Source organism: Staurois parvus, unplaced genomic scaffold, assembly GCF_062004578.1.
Source record: "Staurois parvus isolate SC_StPar_1 unplaced genomic scaffold, SC_StPar_1.0 ptg001090l, whole genome shotgun sequence".
Taxonomy (NCBI): Eukaryota; Metazoa; Chordata; class Amphibia; order Anura; family Ranidae; genus Staurois; species Staurois parvus.
The window spans coordinates 1,281,009-1,302,099 of NW_028318886.1; the positions used below are offsets into that span (position 1 = coordinate 1,281,009).

The 21,091-nt window shown below is 43.6% G+C and overlaps 1 protein-coding gene and 1 long non-coding RNA gene across 2 annotated transcripts in view; one reads left to right on the forward strand and one right to left on the reverse strand.

Annotated features, from left to right (window-relative positions):
• BMP1 (bone morphogenetic protein 1) overlaps positions 1 to 21,091 on the reverse strand; it is a 162,307-nt gene that overhangs the window by 4,112 nt on the left and 137,104 nt on the right. The window contains exon 19 of the mRNA XM_089658704.1: positions 14,044 to 14,294. Within this exon, the coding sequence (XP_089514830.1) occupies positions 14,044 to 14,294 (251 nt within the window). The remainder of the gene's footprint in view (positions 1 to 14,043; positions 14,295 to 21,091) is intronic.
• LOC149440346 (uncharacterized) lies at positions 7,944 to 20,216 on the forward strand. The gene is made up of 2 exons (XR_016307646.1): positions 7,944 to 8,093; positions 19,686 to 20,216. It is a non-coding gene; the product is annotated as an uncharacterized LOC149440346 (long non-coding RNA).

Consider the following 21,091-nt stretch of genomic DNA (forward strand, 5'->3'; position numbering starts at 1 on the left):
TGTACATAGAAAAAATATCAACACAAACAAAAAGTTTCCTTACAGAGCTTAACCACACTACAGACAGGAAATGGATATTCATTAAAACCCACAATAAAAACAGGAGGAAACGCTTCTTAGAAGGTAATGAAAAAAAACGGTCACAGACTCTGATAAACCAGTACAAACACATACTGTGAGTATGCAGTTAGAAGGTAAGTCTAGATTCTAAACAAGCATGTACTGCACCTGACACTAACTAGAAACCCAAATGCAGCCAGCTTGCTTGGAGATTAGTGGGAGCTTCCAGATTCATATAATAAGAAAATTTAAAAAGACACATTCACAAAAATAAGATCATGGGTGGCATGACAGTCAGTCAAAGGTTAAGGAAACCCATCTTGCTGCGGGCTCTCCTGCCCTGACCAGGGGATGAGTCTGTGCCCGGACTGGCCACTGGGCATTTGCCGGTGGGCTAGGGCTGCCAGGCTGCATGTCCTAAATAGAGCAGTCTATTGATAACTGGGCCACACAGTGGGAGGTAAGGAGCAACCGTGGTCTGCACAGGGCTAACAGACCGCGGCCACCGCTAGTCTCCCACTTTACGCCCAAACCTAAAGCAGGTCCAGCAGGAGGTGCAGAAGTAGGCGGGAGAGACAGCTCCAGTGACATGCAGAAATCGCCTGCAGGGAACACACGCCACCTGGGCCGGCTGCTGCAGAAACAGCTGCACTGAAGGGACAATGGCGGCCTCTCTCCTTCACTGGCCAGCACACTGTAAAAGCTGCACACGGGTGGAGAAGGCCATCACACACTGGGAGGAAGGGGAGCGCACTGAACCCTACATTTATCCAGTGTTACAGTCCCGATCTGTAAATGGCGGTGGACAGGGATGTACCTTTGCTGGATGGGGCCGTCTCTTTGCTGAATATATAGGGGCATTGTGATTAGAGAGTTGGGGGGGGGGGGGGTGGCTGTGATTGCTAGAGGCACTGTAATATAAAGAGGACTGCACTGTAAATGGGGCACTGTAATCAATACAGTGCCTCTTTGCACTGTAATGTAAAGGAGCACTGTGATATAAAGAGGACTGCACTGTAGAGGACCAACTCCATGAATATCCCCTTACCAACCGCCCATTCCCTCCCCGACAAATTGGCTGCTCAGTCTAAAATGCCCAGACCTATTTTTGTCCCAGTCCAGGCCTGGATGAGTTCATGCATGCTGAGCAGCCTCAGGTGAAGAGAGACCGTGCTGGAGATCAGAAGGAACCACCATGCAGAATACTGAGCCCATCCATCGGTGTCCATCTTCCACAACTGACCAAAGAAGCAGGAAGGCATTTTGTTGAGAACCTCCACTCATAAACAGATAAAGCTCTGGACTTGATTCTGCATGGTGGTTCCATCAGAACTTTGGAGCTGCTCAGCAGTAATGGACTCAACCCCTGGCCAGGGCAGGAGAGCATGCAGTGGAATTGCAGATTCCCTTAATCTTTGACTGTCATGCCACCATGATATTATCTTTGTAAGCGTGTTTTGTTTAATTTTGTATTAAATTGTATTTTAACATACTACAGTATGTAGGTCTGACCCAACAGGCCCACCCACTAAAAAAATCTACAGGAGAGGCGGATCCAAGACCAGTCACCCTGCATAGAGAGAGGGGTCTTTATTACAAGAAGCTCCTGCACAGAGGCAAAATTAGGAAGTTGTGTAATTCTTGATTACTGCAGATTTGGAAGGCAAACAAGATTCAAGTAAGAATACCCACGCCTCTTGCATTTAGAAACGCTTTGCTTTTATCAGAATCAGCTTTAAAAAAAAAAAAAAAAAAGTTTTGGCTGGTACAACATGCTCTTCAGTTGACAGGGGGAAAAATAAAGTTTTAGCTGGACACAAATTGCTTTTCAGATGACAGGGGAAAAAAATAAAATGTCACACTAAAAGTACAATATTCTCATAGAATATTAGTTTTTATAACAGTTTGTATCTACAATTGCTGGTAATAAAATAATGGTTATTTATAGCATATACCAGCATCCTTCCATTGCATCCAATCAGATTTTGTTTACTTTATCAGTCTTACATAAGATATATGAATGCTGGAAAGTGATTGATTGTTAAGGAAGTCTTGTCTCGTGTCCACACATATGGCTCTCAGATTCACTTGTTACAGATATCAAATTAGGTATAAAGACGGATAACAAAGGATAAAGACGGCTCTTTCCAGCTTTAACCTAAGCTGCCAGCCCTTCACAAATGTAAACAGAAGCCAGAATTTTTCTCTTCTCTGTTGTCATGGAGACAGCATCAGAACACATCACTGCTGCCTGTCTCACATTTATTGTGGCCTAAACACTGAAATATGGCATATTTATATCTAAAGCAGAGTTTCTCAACCTTTTTAACCCTTGCAATAACTTTCAGGTCTTGGGGAACCAATGTTTATAAGCATGATAGACAACTCATGGGTCATTAGCATGAACAGCAAGTTGTGGAAATAAAATAAAATAAAGAATATGGTGTACTTAGCATTAAGGCTTTTTTTGGCCAGAACATGGTGGTACTCAGTACCCTGGAGGAGGGGGGAGGAGGCACCTAGGCAAGAGTGACATCAATATCCTTTCGGCAAGATCCTGGGAACGATGAGGTTCCCAAGAAGACCCTCAAAGAACAATGCTCACAGGATTTGGGGTGCTCAGTGTTACCAGAAGGATAGTGACATCACATCGTGCAGTGCAAAATAGGGGAATAGGTTAAGTATTCCTTTTAACCTTTTTCTGTACAGGTAAATTGTTTACCTTCTAATATATAGCGACTTGTACAATGGGATGGGGCCCTGATCCAAGGAGTGCTCTTTGAATTTTATTGCAAGGTCTTCTTTAAACACCCCTCTGCTCCGCAGCTTATACTCCTTTTTCCTTCACTACCCTGGCTCTGAACAGCCGTCGGGGAAAGGAAAATTCTTGTTACTTTCAGCTATGGAGGAGCATGTGAGAGACCTTACACAAGGATTCCTTTCCTTGATCCCAATATCTGGAGCAACCTGGGAGTAATGAAAAGGGGCGCATGTGCTGCTGCGAAGTGTAGGGTGGTGGGGGAGCGTATTAAAGCCACTGATTTCTTTGCCCTGTATGGATAAACTTCAGGTTAACTTTAATTTTGATCTAAGGGCTTAAGAAATGCCTGCAATAATAGTGCTGCTGTTAGAAATAATGGGGCCACCTGGGCCAGCCTACCCATGGTAGGCCAGCCTACCCTCCCCCCCCCCCCCCCAAACAGGCTGGTTGGGTGTGGTTGCAGGTTTATGACCCTGAACACCTCTCCAGCTGCAAGAACAAATCACTCATTCACAAGGCAAGAGTACCTGTGTGAATGAGCCCTTAAAGCAGAACTCCAGTCAATTTTTTTTCTACCATGTAGTGGGACTGTGCCCCCACTGTATGAATCAACTGCTCATTTTTTTCTAGGGGTGAGGACAAAGCGCCTAGTCTCCTGATCTGCCAATCCTCCAGAAAACCCCCAGTCCAGCGGTGGATTGTTCTTGTCTATGGAGCTTGCTGATGTCAGGAACAGACTGCTGGACCATGGAGGGGAGGATTTGGGCAGGAACCGAAGGGACTGTGTGTGTGTGTGTTCAGGTAAGTATATCTTCGCTGTCCTCTCTCCTAGAACAAAACGAGCAGTAAATCTGTGCAGTGCTTTAAATATATATTTTTAAATTTTAACTTTTTTTTTTTAACAGCTGGGGGGTGTTGCTTTGGTAAATGTCACTTTTGAGATAAAGAAAGATTGAGGACCTAGATCCCCTATCTTTTCTCTGCAGCCTCTGTACAGAGGCTCCCTGTTTATTCACAAACTGATGCATAGTAAAACACAGTGTGTGGGAGTTCAAGCCCTGAATCTCATCACCCTGTGCCCCTACTTCCCCCCCCCCCTCCCCCCGCAGCAGCTTATAGCAGTTTGGGGGAAGGGCACTGAACTTTTGGAAATGCCAGCGCAACAAAGCTGCCTGTTCCCCCCTGCTGAACTGATGGCGCCCGGATGGTGCCATCTCCTTATCCCCCTGGTTGCATACCATAGAGGGAACAGATAGTGTGTAGAGAAAGCACAGTACCTTTGTGGAAACTAACATCTTTGTCTGCAGAAGCTCCAGTTCAGTGACCACTTTTCGCTTACAGGTCTGCTGTAAGTATAGTCTCTGACAAGCCCCTTGCTTCCTCTATGTCACATGGCCAGTAGATGGTGTTATAGCCACTATAATCTGTACTATCCTCCACTGCTTTTTTTTTTTTTTTTTTAAGAAGCTGATGCGCAAAGATACCCTGACAATTATTAAAAGGATAAGTTCACCTTTTGCACAAAAATTATAAATGCACATTTTTTGCAGGTAAAAAAAATGTGCATTTATTATTTTTGTCCAAAGGAGCCTGGAAAGCTTTGCACCAGCGATTAGTAGATCACTGATGCCATGCAAGTCTCTTTCAGACCTGTCAGAATATCTGCTGTATGGGACGTACAGGGAAGCAGATATACTGACAGGAAGCCTTTAACGAACTACTATGGTGCGCCACAGCGCCGTGGTAGTTCATGGAAAACTACAAGCCCACAGCCGCTAAAGCTGTTGGGACTTGTAGTTAATTCACTGAAGTCCGTGAATGAATGGTGCGGCCGTGTGGGGGGAGCCTATCAAGACCACGCTGTTTTCAGATCTGACAGATGGTAGGGGACGGTGGGCACGGTTGCAGCTATGGGAACAAGTTACATGTCCCACTCTAAAAACGGATGGAACATGGAAAATGTTCCAAAGGTGAACTTATCCTTTAAACAAATACAAACAGGTATTTAGAATTTTTAATTTTAAAATAAGTGTATATTCAACATAAGTATCACTTAAAATCCAATCCTATAATAAAATAGGAAATTGTCTATCGTTGAACTCCACCAAATGTCTGAATGGCTGCCCTGAAGATAACTCCTATACTTATATTTTAGGACATGAATATATCTCCACAATCTAGAACAGTGACAGGATTTACCCGCTGCACTTTAATGGGAACCCCAGCTGTGTGTTTTTTTTTTTATAATAGCTGCTTAAATAATTTCCTGGAAGCTCAGGGCCCACAGAACACTCTCTTGTCATGTCTACTGACCTTAAACGTAACCATTCATTTTGCGTATGCAAACAGCCAGTGTGTGAGCAGACCGCTGCACCTCAAACGACTACTTGTACCAAAATGAAAGAGCAATTACATGGTGATCAAACAGAGCTGCAGCCGGACTGCTATTTCTGACATTTCACTTCCAGAGTTTTATAAAAACGTCTGGACTTGAAGACCGTTTTTGTCAATTTTTTTCCACATCCTTCATAGAAAAAGACTAAATGATTAAAATACTTTGCTTTTACCTTGATTATTATAGGACTCCAGTCTAATTCTAAATATGATTTTGCTATAATACGAGGAGTTGCTCAGAATAGTAAATACTGGAAAGTAAAACTCCAGCCAAAACCTTTTCTTAGGTTTCAATATAGAGTTGGGAAGGGTTACTTACATCTTAGTTGCTGAGTTGAGTAAATTTCCCTTCACTTCTTATCCTGGTGACACCTTGGACAGGACAGGAAATCCTCCCAGAGGACAAAACCAGAGAAGGGTTTATAAAAACTTTAAAGATTTTTTTTTTTGGGCTCTCCCCCCCCCCACTGTAGCAATTAACCCCTCATTTCCTGACCCAAGTGACAAACAAAGATGAGGGGAAAATTATCCCTAGAAGGGACAAATGCAGAAACGAAAGCCTAACAGGGGTTTCAAGCCTTCCCACACTATCTCCCCCCCCCCCCCCAAAAAAAAAAAAGAAGTGGTGGCTGGAGTTCAGTTTTAGGCATCTAGTGTTTTATGTATCACCTGTAATTGTTGAAATGGAACTATGGGCAAAATTAAACAAATTACATATTTGACGCTGCTTGTCACTAATATTAAAATCATTTTTTGTTTTTCTACATTCCAGTATTCCAGACCTGTTGATCCTGCCAGTAAATTTTTATTTTTCCACTTTCTTGAATAGGCTGGCAGCACTACTCATTTTGCAGTGAAATCATGTAGCAGCGTGGTCTTCTTGTGGAAAAGGTAGTCTACAGCTGGTCAAAGAATCCTCCATCTACACAAGCAAGGTAGATGAAGGACCCCCCCTTCCCCAACTGGGACATTGTATGCAGACAATTGGATCAGAATACACTGATCAGTGGGTGCAGCCACTGTTCAGGAAACGTTTTCCAGCTTGTTCACTTCACAGAAGTCAATCTAACAATCACATTTTTTTGCAGATGGAGATGGCAAAACCCAGTCCATGCTGAATTGGCCAAAGTTCAATCTGTCTATGGGCAGCTTTAGACGGACATTGAGTTTTAAATTGAGAAACAAACAAGGTAAAGCTTAAAATAGTTGTAAAGGCTGGAGGTTTTTTACCTTCATGCATTCTCTGCATGAAGGTAAAAACCTTGTGTGCTGCTCCCCCCACAACCCCCCCCCCAATACTTACCCAAGTCCCCTCTTGATCCAGCCATGTGTGTAAGAACCTCGACTGTCCCAAGACTCCCTCTCCTCACTAGCTGAGACAGCAGCAGGAGTCATTGGCTCCCACTGCTGTCAATCGCAGCCAGTAAGCCAATGAGGAGAGAGCAGGAGTGGGGCCGAGCCACGGCTCTGTGTGTCTTATGAACGCATAGAGCTGGGCTTGGAGCAAGCATGCATCAGTGCCCCTATAGCAGGTGACAGCAGTGTATTTACCGCGTGGCAAAACAAGGCGTTTGCCAAGGGCGGCAATTGTTAGGGGGGCGCACTGCCCCCCAGAAGAAGGGACCTGGTAAGCAGCGGCGGACTAAGCCATGCAGGGCCGCCATCTGAGGGGTACCACCGGTACTCCTGTAGGTGGCCCAGACAGCAGGAGGATCAGTGTGGTGGGGGAGAGCAGTTGCAGAACAATGCCCTGTGTATCTCTCCCTCCAGCAGCTGAAAGCCAGTTTAACCCCCCTCCCTCCCACTTGCTTTCTGCTGTTGGAGGGAGAGACAGACCTGGCCAGATTGAGGGGGTGCCCTGGTTTTCCTGAGTGGCTGCTGAGCTCCTTCCCCTGCCCCCACTCCTAGCTGTAACCAGGAGAAAGCCTGGAGCAGGAACAAGAGAAGTGGTGGAGAAGAAAGAGCCAGGAGGAGGTGAGCTGTGTTGTGTTCTCTGGGCTCTCCCTCCTGTCGTCCATTCAGCACGAGAAAGGATCACTGATAGATCGTATGGGACTGCGTGCATGCACACACTATGATTACCACCCCCTACCCACATTTCCTGCTGCCCACATATGAGCAGCCCTTGGAGGAGTGTGAGTGTGTGTGAGTGTGAGTGTGTCTCCTGGCTCTTTCCTCTCTACTTTTTCTAGGAAGTGTAATGTGGAGTTTTTATTTGGGGGGGGGGGGTCATTTGCTAGAAGGCATGGGGAGTGGTAGAGAGAAAGAGAGGGAGAGCACATGCGCGCGAGAGTATGTGCAAGAGAGAGCGAGAGCGCAAGAAAGAGTGTGAGAGAGCACAAGGGGGAGAGAGAGAGCGTGTGTGCAAGAGAAAGAGCGTAACAGAGAAAGAAAGCAAGTGAAAGAGAGAAAAAGAGCAAGAGAGAAAGTGAGCGTATGAGGCAAGTGATGTGAGAGAGAAAGAAAAAGAGAAAGAGAGGGGGGCCCGAGAGAGAGGGGGGCCCGAGAGAGAGAGAGAGCGCGAGTGCAAGAGAGCACAAGAGAGAGAGAGAGCAAGACAGCGCAAGCGAGAGAGAGAGCGCGCTCAAGAGAGAGAGAGCGCAAGAGAGAGTGAAAGCAAGTGAAAGAGCAAAAGAGCAAGAAAGAAAGTGAGCGTAAGAGACAGCAAGCGATGAGAGAGAGAGAAAGAAAATCTTATATACATACACACACACACACTTATTGAACTCTCTTGCTCTTTCATTGCCTAGGGCAGCACAAAACCTAAATACACCAATAGCAGGTGGCATGGTCAAGGGGGAGAAGCCAGGAGCACCGCAACAGGACTTAAGAAGAGGAGGACTGGGGCTGCTCTGTGCTAAACCACTGCATAGAGCAAGTAAGTATGACATGTTTGTTATTTATTTTGTAAAAAAAAAACCCCAAACCTTAATACCGCTTTAACTTTAGCTAACACTTGTTAAGCAGCTTGGTAAAAAAAAAAAAAAGATTTAAACTTTGTGAAAAAGCTGACCATTGTAAACACTCTGTCACTGTTCTACAGTTTATCCTGAACCATGTAAAGGATATTTATGCTGGGAAGTTTGGCCTGTTATAGGAGATGGAAAAATATTGGATCTATTGGCAAAATCATTGGGATATAAAACTATGCTACAGGGAAACTTAAAAAAACAAACAAAATAGCTGTGTTAATGCTATTGACAGAATCATTTACTGTATTTAATTTTTGCCTATAGTGCCACTTTTATATCTGTTATGTACTGTAAGTCAACTTTGGAAATGTATCTGTGATGCTGGGCAGAATCTGGCATTCTGTTATACTGGGCTGGGACAAAACCTTTATACCTATTTATTGGGAATGAACTGAACATGATACATGAAATTATATTTTTGTTCTGCTAGTGAATTAATCTGAAGAATGTTTTTGTTGTGCTGGTGAATTGATCTAAAATAGTTTTCCTGGATCCTCCCAGCAGTCACTGAATTCCACAGAACTCCCTTCTCTATAAGGAAGAAGGGGTCATGACTGACTAAGGAGGAGATTACAATGAAAAAAACAACTTGTTTTGCAAAGCTGTTTTGCGAACTATGCATTATATACTTTGTTCAATGCTTTAACTTGTTTATGGATACTCAAAGGAAATATGGTATAAAAAAAAATAGCTGACCTCCGAAAAAATGCGTCGTTGGTCTAGGACAAATGTGCAGATTAGGGGTTCTAATAACTTCACTTACTGCTGACTTTTACTGGGTCAATGATTTAGAAACTAAAAGGGCCAAAGACAGCAGGAATTATGACAAGAATTTTCAGATGGAGGCCAGCAATAGCAGTATACACATTTCAATCATCACAAGTGTCCTTTAAGCAACAAGAACATTTTCAGATGGAATACATCAAATTCCAGTTGTCTAAGAACAAAAATGTAATATACTGCAGCTTAGAAGCCTATAGATATGATGGCTGCAACATTTTATTTATTTTCTTTTTATCTGGTAATTCTGCCAGTATCACCATGGAGAGGCAACAATGTCATCATGATTTGACTGCTGAACAACTCACACACTTCCATTCTCTTTAACATTGGGGGAGGTGTTTTATAGTCCACTGAAAATAGCTGGGAAGGCTGACAACATTGTTTGAGACAGGGCCAGATCTAGCCTGTCTGATGGGGGGTGAGGAGTAGTGTCAGTAAAAAAAATGTCAGGGAGGTATAGGATGGGATGTCAGCAGGGAACAGGACATGGGGTCACTGCTGGCCGAGCAGAGGGCAGGGGCACAGCTCCTTCTCTCATTCCTGCAGTGCACACAGCCTGGACACAGACAGCAGAGCACTTCCTCCCCACACAATGCTTAACTGAGAGCAGAATAGTGTCAGTCAAGGGCAGTATAGTGTCAGGCTAGGGCAGCATAATGCCAAACTAGGGCAGTAACGTCTCAGATTAGGATGGTATCATGCCAATGTAGGACAGCATAGTGGCAGGTTAGGGTAGTATAGTGGCAGTATAGAGGCAGGCTAGGGTAGGGTTGGTTTGGGGGGGGGGGGGGGGCACAACTAAAATCTGGGGGGGGGGGGGCATAGCCCAACCCAGCACCCCCCAGCCAGTTGACAGCATCAGATTCCAAATCCAAATAGCACACTTGAAATGAACTCTGGACCTTTTATCTGCTCATTGTAATTGGGATAATGAGGGAATAACACACACCTGGCCATGGAACAGCTGAGAAGCCAAGTGTCCCATTACTTTTGGTCCCTTAACAAGTGGGAGGCACGTATGCAAACTGTTGTCATTCCTACACCGTTCACCTGATTTGGATGTAAATACCCTCAAATTAAAACTGACAGTCTGCAGTTACAGCACATCTTGTTCGTTTCATTTCAAATCCATTGTGGTGGTGTATAGAGCCAAAAATTTTAGAATTGTGTCAATGTCCCAATATTTATGGACCTGACTGTATATGTACATATTCAAAAAGCGTTTCATAAATTGACGGCGCTATACAAGTACCTGAAATAAAATAAAAGTGTTTGTCAAGCACTATAAGAGAGGCAGCGGTGGTTCCTATTTCCCAGAATGCACTGTGAAATAACAGAACTAGGACACAGCAGCTTCAGCCACTTCCTGTTTCTACAGAGCAGTCGTATGGTGACACCATTTGCTTTAGTGTGCAGGAAAAACACCAGTAATACTGACAGTGCCAAGTAGAAGCAAAGGCAGGGGCAATGAACAATAGTGCCAGTGGCAAAGCTTTTTGATTCAGCAAAGTGCCAGCAAGACTCAATGCAAGCAAGTGAAGGGACGGTGCCCAATGCCAGCAAGGGTCCTGAAGGCAGATATTAATATATCAGTACGCCTAGGAGAGGTGGGCAGTAAACAAACTCCATATCTGATACAGAGACAAATTTGGAATCTGCTCACTGCCAATCACAAGGCAGGGAGAATTGATGGGGTAATTGTCTTCAGAAATGGCAGTACAGGGAATACTTAGACATGACTTACCACAAAGTTTAAAAAGAGGCATTCTTCTGGTGAAACAGGATGCCTCATACCAATTGTGGCTCGTATCAGTTAGGGTCTTACAATCTCAAGAACGATATCAAAATGTAGACATCTTTATGTGGGTATAATTAAACAACTTTTGGGGTTACGCCTGCAAAATGTGATAGAGAGTATGGAACCCTTCACCAGAGCAACACCTTCCTTTTTTTCTGCTTGGCTATTCTTTCCATGATCATCTTGAGCTGAACCAAGTCAAGTGTCAGAGTTCAAAGTATACAAATCAATCTTGCAGAGAATTCTCAAAATTGCCTGCTATCAAACCATAACCTGACCACACCTTGAATTAGATCATTTCTTTTACATCACTTCCCCTTTAAGAACTGTCCCCTAGAAAAAAAACAACCCTTTCAGGGGCCTTTAACAAGCCTTCTTGATGGTTTTTTCAATGCTTCAAAAACATAACAAAAATGCATCAAAAATAAATCAAATGCTGTAGGTGCATTAATGAGCATTGCTTCATTCTTCATAATCTATGAGCTCTAATGCAACAAAAATGCAGATCTCAGTTCACACATATGTGGTTTCTAATGCGTTTCAGAATGCACTGAATCGTATGACAGGTAAAATAACATAGTTTTCTATGATTTCTGTTGACATATATGCGGTCCAGCCACAGTGCGAGTTTGAAAAGGGGCTGTGTGTGATTTTTAGTGTGGTGCGGGTGCAATTTCCAGCGTGTGGCACTTTAACAATTTGTATTAGAATCACACCTGTACCGCTTGAACAAAAATTGCACCGGATCGGTCTATCATAAAATCACACCACATCCCCACCACATATATTGATTCTGCCCCCGATTCTAAATCATACTAAAATATGCTGGCAAAACCCAGCACACGTGTTCGAGTGCCATTGATTTTCAACGGCACCTGAATGCGGTGCGGTTTTTCCTCTATAAACTGTGCTGCAATTTGCTTTGTAAATCGCACGACACTTGTTGATCAAAAAGAAGGAACAGGAGCTTCCTTTGAGCGACAAGGTTCGCGTGATATGGTGTGTTGCGATTTATCGCACGGCAATCATTGCAAAACCTCACCTCGTTTAGGTGCTATTTAAAATGAATGGCATCCAAACATGCGTACTGTGTTTTACCAGCATTGCAGTGTGATTTGTAATGCAGCATGGCCCCAGTCACTTGCATAGGGTATAATTCCTGCTGCAGCCACAAAGCATTGCAGCTTCGGCATGTGTCCAGCCTTGAATACTGCCTCAGCAGCAACAAGGGAAGCAGTTGGGGTGCAGTAAAAAGGTTTTACCACCCCTTGATCGCCAAAGTAAACAAGGTCTTATAAGAACATTGGATTTCTGGCAAGATCAACATATATTTTTCTGTACTTGCATGTATATGAAAACGAATGCAGTCTCTACATCTAACTGGTACATTGCAATATAATACATTTTTGTTCTTGACTTTAGAAACACTGTAAATGGAAGTGACAACGGTGAACTAATTGCTTTAAAAAAAGATACTGATTTGTCCCCTTCAAAAGAAACCGATTAGTGTCCCTGACAATATTTTGCAGAGTAATGTGCCATAACTATGAAGGGCATTTGGTATAACCAAATATTCACTAAGTTTAATTTATGTTTTCATATTGCCCTTTAGCAAAGTATGAAAATGGGCAAATCAAGTCTCTCTGTTTAGATTTTGGAAGGCTATATCTAAAGTTTAATTGCTTGTGACTCTAGGTCACATGTATTTTAAGCATTGGATAGGGATATTTCTATGGATAGGTATGACTTATTGTACAACACCTTACACAAGATAACAATGGGCAAGGACTGTTTAAAGGGAACTTCACAAACATGAAAATTATAGTAACAATTCACAATTGTGCCGAATATCTCAGCAATGTGAATCTCTACTTCTCCACAAGCATCACCCTTTATACGAATATGTGGCTACTTCTGCATCATGTGATATTTATGGAACAATTGTACAAACTGTGGCTCCCAACACCTGGTCATAGGAACAACAAATTACATACACTATATTGCCAATAGTATTGGGACACCTGCCTTTACACGCACATGAACTTTAATAACATCCCAGTCTTAGTCCGTAGGGTTCAACATTGAGTTGGCTCCCACTTTGCAGCTATACCAGCGTCAACTCTTCTGGGAAGGCTGTCCACAAGGTTTAGGAATATGTCTATGGGAATGTGCATTTGTGAGGTCAGGCATTGATGTTGGACGAGAAGACCTGGCTCGCAGTCTCCAGTCTAATTAAACCTAAAGGTGTTATCTTGGGTTGAGGCCAGGACTCTGTGCAGGCCAGTCAAGTTCCTCCACCTCAAACTTGCTCATCTATGTCTTTATGGACCCTGCTTTGTGCACTGGTGCTCAGTCATGTTGGAACAGGAAGGGGCCATCCCTAAACTATTCCCACAAAGTTGGGAGCATGAATGTCCAAAATGTCTTGGTATGCTGACGCCTTAAGAGTTCCCTTCACTGAAACTAAGGGGCAAAAGCCCAATCCCTGAAAAACAACTCCACACCATAATCCCCCCTCCACCAAACTTTACACTTCTCCAGGCAATTACAAAACCCAGACACATCCATCAGATTGCTAGATACAGAAGAGTGAATCCTCACTCCAGAGAACACGTCTCCAGTGCTCTAGAGTTCAGTGTCAGTGTGCTTTACACCATTGCATCCGACACTTTGCATTGCACTTGGTGATGTAAGGCTTGAATGCAGCTGCTCAGCCATGGAAACCCATTCCATGAAGCGCTCTACACACTGTTGTTGTGCTAATCTGAAGGCCACATGAAGTTTGGAGGTCTTTAGCTATTGACTCTGCAGACAGTTGGTGACTTCTGCATGCGCTGACCCCACTCTGTCATTTTACGTGGCCTATCACTTCATGGCTGAGTTGCTGCTGTTCCCAGTTGCTTCCACTTACTTGTTATATTACCAATAACAGTTGACCGTGCAATATTTAGTAGCAAGGAAATTTCACGGATGGACTTATTGCACAGGTGGCAACCTATCACAGTACCACACTTGAATTCACTGAGCTCCTAAGACCATTCTTACACAAATGTTTGTAGAAGTAGTTTGCATGCCTAGGTACTTGATTTTATACACCTGTGGCCATAGAGGTGATTGGAACACCTGAATCCATTGATTTGGAGGGCTGGCCCAATACATTTGGCAATAAAGTGTATCTGTACTGCTGACAGCATAAGAACAAGACAGCAACTAGCACACATGGATGCACTGATGTTACACATTATGCACGTTAAATCAAGTTACAGCATACATACCCCTGACCCACAGTATCGGCCCATCCTGGGGGCTGCCTCAGTTGGTCCATCATACAGCTCTATAAAGTCATATCCACAATCTTGTTCCTCCTCTAGTTCAAAACTCTGGAAGACTAGTTCTACTCCATACTGTCCCTCAGACACTATGTGCCATATACACTCTGATGCGGATGGATGTATATCATCTCCAAACTTGGCATGGGAGTACAGATCCTTGGTTCGAACTTCTGCCTGCAGGGTTCCTCCACACTCTGGGAACAGAAATATTGCAAAATAAATATCAACCATTACAGTGCTAGAATGGCTAGATCTAGATTTTAGAGGCAAGTTTATGGCATGTGTGACTTCATGTAAAATAATCCTGCAGAAAAACACAAATGTACTACAGTTACTATCTATCTACTTGCCTTCTTGTATTCGCGCTAGAGAGTCCCATATGCACCAGTGTGAGGTTAGAAAGGGAGACCAAAACAATAGAATTCCCAGCCTGGGCATTTTTGTAATGATATCACGTACTACGAATAGCTGTGTCTCGTGACCATGTTGTTTCAAGAATCATAGGTCGGCCAAGTTTTGTAGAACAGTTACACATTGCAGCAAATAGCTAGGAATGCACCTTTATAACCATAACTTAGTCACATGTCAAACAGCCTGTTATCTCAACTTAGGGACAGCAGACACCAGCACACAGGCCTTTGCTAGAGCTGTAAATAGCTAATTGAAGTCCTAGCAGGGTGTCTGTTAATTTCTGCAGAACATAAAAATCTACATAGTAACACTTCCCTCTGACCCATCCTAAAACAGTCACAAAATCCTTCAGTTCTGTCACCCATGCTTTGTAGGGCAATAATACCCATTAGGGATACACTGCATGCTGTAAAATGTCTTAACCAGGGCTAATGAGGATCATAAAGCAGTCAGGCTTGTGGTGACCTTTTCGGAGACCCCCTGCCCAACTCCAAAATTTCAAAAACTACACACAATTCATAACATCAGACAGGAACAAGACACATCAATATTAAGTAAATATTTGATTGGGGAAAATCACACCGAACAAATCGAGATCATACATGACTAAGCTATAGTATACAGAAGGTGAGATAGCAGTCAGATACCTCCTGGGTGACAGGCTCATCCGAGATACCCTGTGTTTAGTATCCCTGGAAAAAAGTTTCCAGAATGCATCCGGTACATATTGGAAGATATTAATATAAAACTGTGTGTAAGGGAGAGCCGTGATACAGTCAAACACAGTGACCTCCCCATGGCCACCCCTCAACCGCTTAATTGGTCAGATGGTCTCTGACAAACACCCCCTTGCTATCAGAGAAAAAGGAGACTACTCTTGAAGTTGAGAGCTCTCCTTTTAACATCAAACCAAGGAACACCTAACAGGACCTGAGAGAGCCACTGTACAGTTTTTGCTTAATCAATGGACTCCAGGACATTGTTAAAGTATTCTCACCCCCAACTCCCTTTTATTTCTCTGTTACTTTGTAATATTTTTGTTTTTTGTAAATATTTTATTTACATCATTCTAAACTTTTCATTGTTAAGCTATATTTGGAAAGTGTTAAAACGGTTTCTAAATATGCTAAGGCAGACTAAAAGAATCCAAGTGATTGGAGAGTGCTACTGTAGTATAATCTCTGAATATACCCGTTTGTGGTGACAGTGTGTGTACAGACAGTTATTTTAACAATCATCATCAGTCATTACGAGTATTGTGAAGGGTTGATAGGCCAAAAGTTATCTAGTGGCAGTTTGGAGTTTAAAGAGTTAATTGCTTAGTTAACTTAACCCAATGACAATCACTCTCAGCCTGTTGGCACTTAGATTGTGGTTCTGCAAGCTGGAAAATTTTTGTGCAGAGTGTGGCAGAGCGTGTCATTGTCGCGTTAGTGATAGCGTGGTGTGAGGTGGACCAGTCTTTTGGTCATGATCTGCTGAGAAGGACAGTGGATTGACAACCGCATTTGTCACAATTCTCCCCAACCAACAGCTGTTTGAGCCCTGAGCCCTTATAATGGCTTCACTTGTGATGTACCAAGAAGAAAGCAACTACACACCAGATGGATCACGGATGTCCTCATTTGTTAGGCAAATGTCAACAAATATCAGTTTCTTAGTCATTACCCTTGCAAAATTTGTTAAAGATGAACTCCAGGCTGATATAACAGATACTGATTTAAAGTGGAACTAGGAATTGCATCACATTCCTGTGCACTTCACATGCAATTCTGCATGGTGCAATTTGAGTCCATTCACTTTGAATGGGCTCAGATCGCACCACATCGCACCAAAGAATTGCAGCCACTTTTTTTTTATTTTTTTTAACCGCACTGGAACCGGATTGCATGTTTTTTTTTTCTACCATGCAATCTGGTTCAGGCAAATGCACTGCATTTGGACCTGCTTTTGAGGTGTTGTTAACTTTGCAATGCAGTGCAGGAAATGCAACGTTTCCTGCACTGTATCAGTGTGAACTGGGGCTAAACCCATCAATTTTAACAGTTTCAAAAAATAGTTAGGCATCGTTCACACCACATGTGAAGAAACGGATGGAAAAAACGTGCAGATTTCACTTGCAGAGACACGAGTTTACATCAGTATTCATGCGCGTATCAATGAGTTTTATACACACTGGAGATTCCTGCTCAAAAAAAAAAAATCAGCACATGATACTAGTGTGGTGTGAACAGGGCACATGGAGAACAATGGTTTTCTTTGTGCCCTTGCAGAAAAACTCGCATCCCTGCACACTGGTGTGAATGAGGACTTGCATTCAGGCATGAATGTAATTGTCAAATTGTTATATTTGCTTGTGCTCTCAACCAAACTGCCAAACCATCAAATGACTGATGTCATAACTGATTGTTTTGCTGCACCATGGCAGTTGCAGATCAATCGTGGGCTAGGATGGCAGTTCCTTGGCTGAAAAACAACAGGAAGGTTTAGTTCCGCTTTAAGCAGATCTGTATTCATTAATACATCCTAAATGTGATATATAGAAGAAATGCAAGCAGCACAAAAAATAGGTTTGACCTGGTATCAGCCTCCTTTAGTATCTCTACAGCAGTGGGAGAGGGAGAAACAGTGCAAGAACCAATTGGCTGTGTTTCAGTACAAGGAACATGCTAATAGGAGGATAGAGCAGAATGACAGCATGATGAGCTGGTGTTTTTTCTTTCACTATTCAGTCACAGACTGGGGCACAGAGGATAACTAAGTATTACAGAAGAGAAAAGTCATATCTCCTCCCCTGCCATATAGATTATTATTATACAGTATTTATATAGCGCCAAAAAGTTTGCTCAGTGCTGTACATTATAGTGGGAGACAGTACATGAGACAATACAGTAATAATACAATACAGGAGGGGTTCGAGGGCCCTGCTCCTTGGAGCTTACAATCTAGAAGGGAGGGGATAGTGGTACAGGAGGAAATGGCTGTGGGGGATGGAGTTGTAGGAGGAGTGGAGGAGATTTGCTGGTAGGTGAGGGCGGGGTAGGCTTCCCTGAAGAGATGGGTTTTCAGGGTGCGCCTAAAGGTGAGGAGGGTAGGTGACAGTCTGATGGATTGGGAGAAGACCTGGAGAAGTCCTGCAGTCAGGCATGGGAGGAGGAGACCAGGGAGCTAGAGAGTAGGAGGTCTTGTGAGGAGCGAAGAGTACGTGTTGGGTGGTATTTGGATATCAGGTCGGTGAGGTAGTTTGGGGCAGTATTATGAATAGCTAGATAGATAGATCTGGGCAGTGTTTCAGAGCTTTGCAAATGTCAGGATTGGATGCATAGAAATACAAATCCTTTAGTAGGTAAAACAGCTCCTTTACATGTACACTCACTGGCCACTTTACTAGGTACACCTTGTTAGTACTGGGTTGGACCCCCTTTTGCCTTCAGAACTGCATTAATTCTTTGTGGCATAGATTCAACAAGGTGTTGGAAACATTCCTCAGAGATTTTGGTCTATATTGACATGATAGTATCACGCAGTTGCTGCAGATTTGTCGGCTGCACATCCATAATGCAAATCTCCCGTTCCACCACATCCCAAAGGTGCTCTATTGGATTGAGATCTGGTGACTGTGGAGGCCATTGGAGTACAGTGAACTCATTGTCATGTTCAGGCAATCAGAAACCAGTTTGAGATGATTTGAGCTTTGTGACATGGTGCATTATCCTGCGGGAAGGAGCCATCAGAAGACGGGGACACTCGAGACGAAGTTGGAAGTGACAAAACGCGTCAGTGACGTGACATCAGACGCAAAACCGAAAGGAGCGGCGCGGCCATAATGGTTATTGGAGATATAGCGTTTGAACTGATGGGACAGATGGTTGGACTTCCCAAATCTTGAATGTAAGATACTAATAAAATGTGTTTATTACCTTCTACGCTCCACTGTTGATTTCTGTTATCTACTCTCATGAGGACTTGGAGAGAGGGAACAAGGCATACCTGCAGAGGGGAAGCTGGCAATACAAACCGTGAAGGGCTGGTATATACTATTTGATGCTGCAAGAGGAGCTGGTTTATGCTGGTCTATGCTGCAAGAGGGTAATGGCCTTGAATCCCACTATTGTGTGTCACCACTGATTGTACACAATTTCACATGCTGTGGAGTTTGTTATTATTACCTCACTAGTGTGGGGTGTCACTGTCAGGGATCCCAGGTCCTCGGCGGTGCGCGCATGCGCAGACTGCCGATCCGTCCCAGCCGGCGAGCACCGAGTCCTCGGCGATCGTGGCGGTGGCCGCGCATGCGCAGTAGCGATCGCGGCCGCACCAATGGGAGAACAGGGCGCTCTATTTAAAGCTGCCCTGTGCATCTCCAGGTTGCCGCAAGGTCTTGTTCCTGTCCTGTAAGTACGCTTCCTAGTTGCCAAACTCTGCCTGTTCTGATTTATGCTTACCCTCTCCTGCTCTGACCCCGGCTCGTTCCTGACCATCCTTCTGCCTGACCCTCGGTACCTCGTTGCCCGCTACCTGTTGAACCTGGCTTGTGACCCCGACCATTCTCCGCTTACTCCCCCTGTACCACGCTGCCCGCACAATACCGACCCGGCTAGTCTGACCTCGCCCACTCCTGACAGTCGCCCGTCCACCCCGCTCGGATCGGGATCTGTCATCCCATCCATCCCGCTTGGATCGGGATCTGTCGTCCCCTTCACAGCAGGCTCAACCCGGGCACATACCCCCAGCGGGACCCCTCTGCCGCCGCCGGGGGTGCCCAGGAACGTGACCTGGTTTCAGTCTTGCACCAAGTCCATCCCCACCATCAGGGGCCCTGGTGAAAAGGCAGACTGGGACTTAGACTCCGCGTCCTGGGAAACCCCGTGCCGTGGACCACTAGAGATCCCGTTGGGCGGAGCCTGACAGTCACGGAGTGTTCACTGAAAGTTATCTACTTATCTATTTTGGATGTGCTGTTATTCACTTTTGATATTTGTACTCACAGAGTGCTGTGTGCATATATTTAGTTTTATATATATATATATATATATATATATATATATATATTTTTTTTTTTTGTGTGCTTTCTTCACTCGATTATTGTTTATTGGTTTTGCATGTATCACGTATTAATACTTAAGAATATAAGGGTAATACACTATATTTAGTTTATTTTTTAATTTTTTTAGGTATTCTGGATTTGAAGTGGCGAATGGAAACGGACATTGTGTGGATTATTTGAAGACTTGTTTTGGACAATTTCTTGGAACTTTAGTGTGAGGACTTTTAGGAGTTGGTTATAGGTATTTAAGAAAAGATTTTTGTATTTGAGTTACTGTTGCCTTTTTATCAATCTGCCCATTCTCCTCTGACATCAACAAGGCATTTTCCTCCACACAACTGGCGCTCACTGGATATTTTCTCTTTTTTGGACCAATCTCTGTAAACCCTAGAGATGGTTGTGCGTGAAAATCCCAGTAGATCAGCAGTTTTTGAAATACTCAGACCAAACTGTCTGACGCCAACAACCATGCCATGTTCAAAGTCACTTAAATTCCCTTTCTGACCCCATCTGATGATCCGTTTGAACTTCAGCAAGTCGTTTTCACCACGTCTAGATGCCTAAATGCATTGAGTTACTGCCATGTAATTGGCTGATTAACAATTTGTGTTACCAAGCAATTGAACAGGTGTACCTAATAAAGAGACCGGTGAGTGTATTTCATCTGTGTGTTTAGCAGTTTGCCTGAATGGGCAAAAGACAAGATTATATAGATAAGGGTGGGAGGAGTCTAGAACTGACCACCTATGGAGTCTTGATTAACTGATTTCACATCATGGAATCACTGGACTGAGAGAAGTGGAGTCAGCCTAACAATGACATTATTCCTCCTCCACTACATACTTCAGTTCCCCTATATTATATATATATTTTTTTATTTTAAGTATTATTAGAAACCTACTAACAGAGAGAGGGAAAATATCTGACTAACTTAAAGGAACCTGGAACCCATTCAACAATAAGACAAGCATTTGCTATTCTTTTCAGTGTCTTCTCCACTGATTGGAGATGATAATGGATGCTGGACATCAAAGGCCCCAAAGCAAGTGTCAACATCAAGAGCTTACTGAAAAACATTGTGGGAATTAACAGGATGGGTTAAAGATTTTCTCCATTAAAAGAAACGGATAATACCTCCCGTGCCTTAGTTTTCTCAGTAGGCAGGGGTATCCCGCCTTTCCCCCTTGCAAATCTGTTAATTGGTCACTGCTCTGGTGGCCCAAGGCATCCAGCACTTCTCACGTTTTCTCCAGCGTGGCAGAAAACTCACAATGCAAAGACTATTTATTAACTGCAGACACTGTGTCGCCTTGCATCTTAGCTGAAGTAAGTTGGCACATTCCAAATGCTCTGGACTACTGAGTCGAGATCAATTAGCAGACCAGTTGGATTGTGGGGGAGCCCCTGGACAAAGTTAAAGCACAAAAGGGTTTTACCAGTTTTTCAGGAATTAAAAAAAAAAAAAATCATTGTTAATACAGTGTATTAAAACAGCAGGCTGAATAGCCCAGCCTAGGCCTCCTTTTGCCTTAG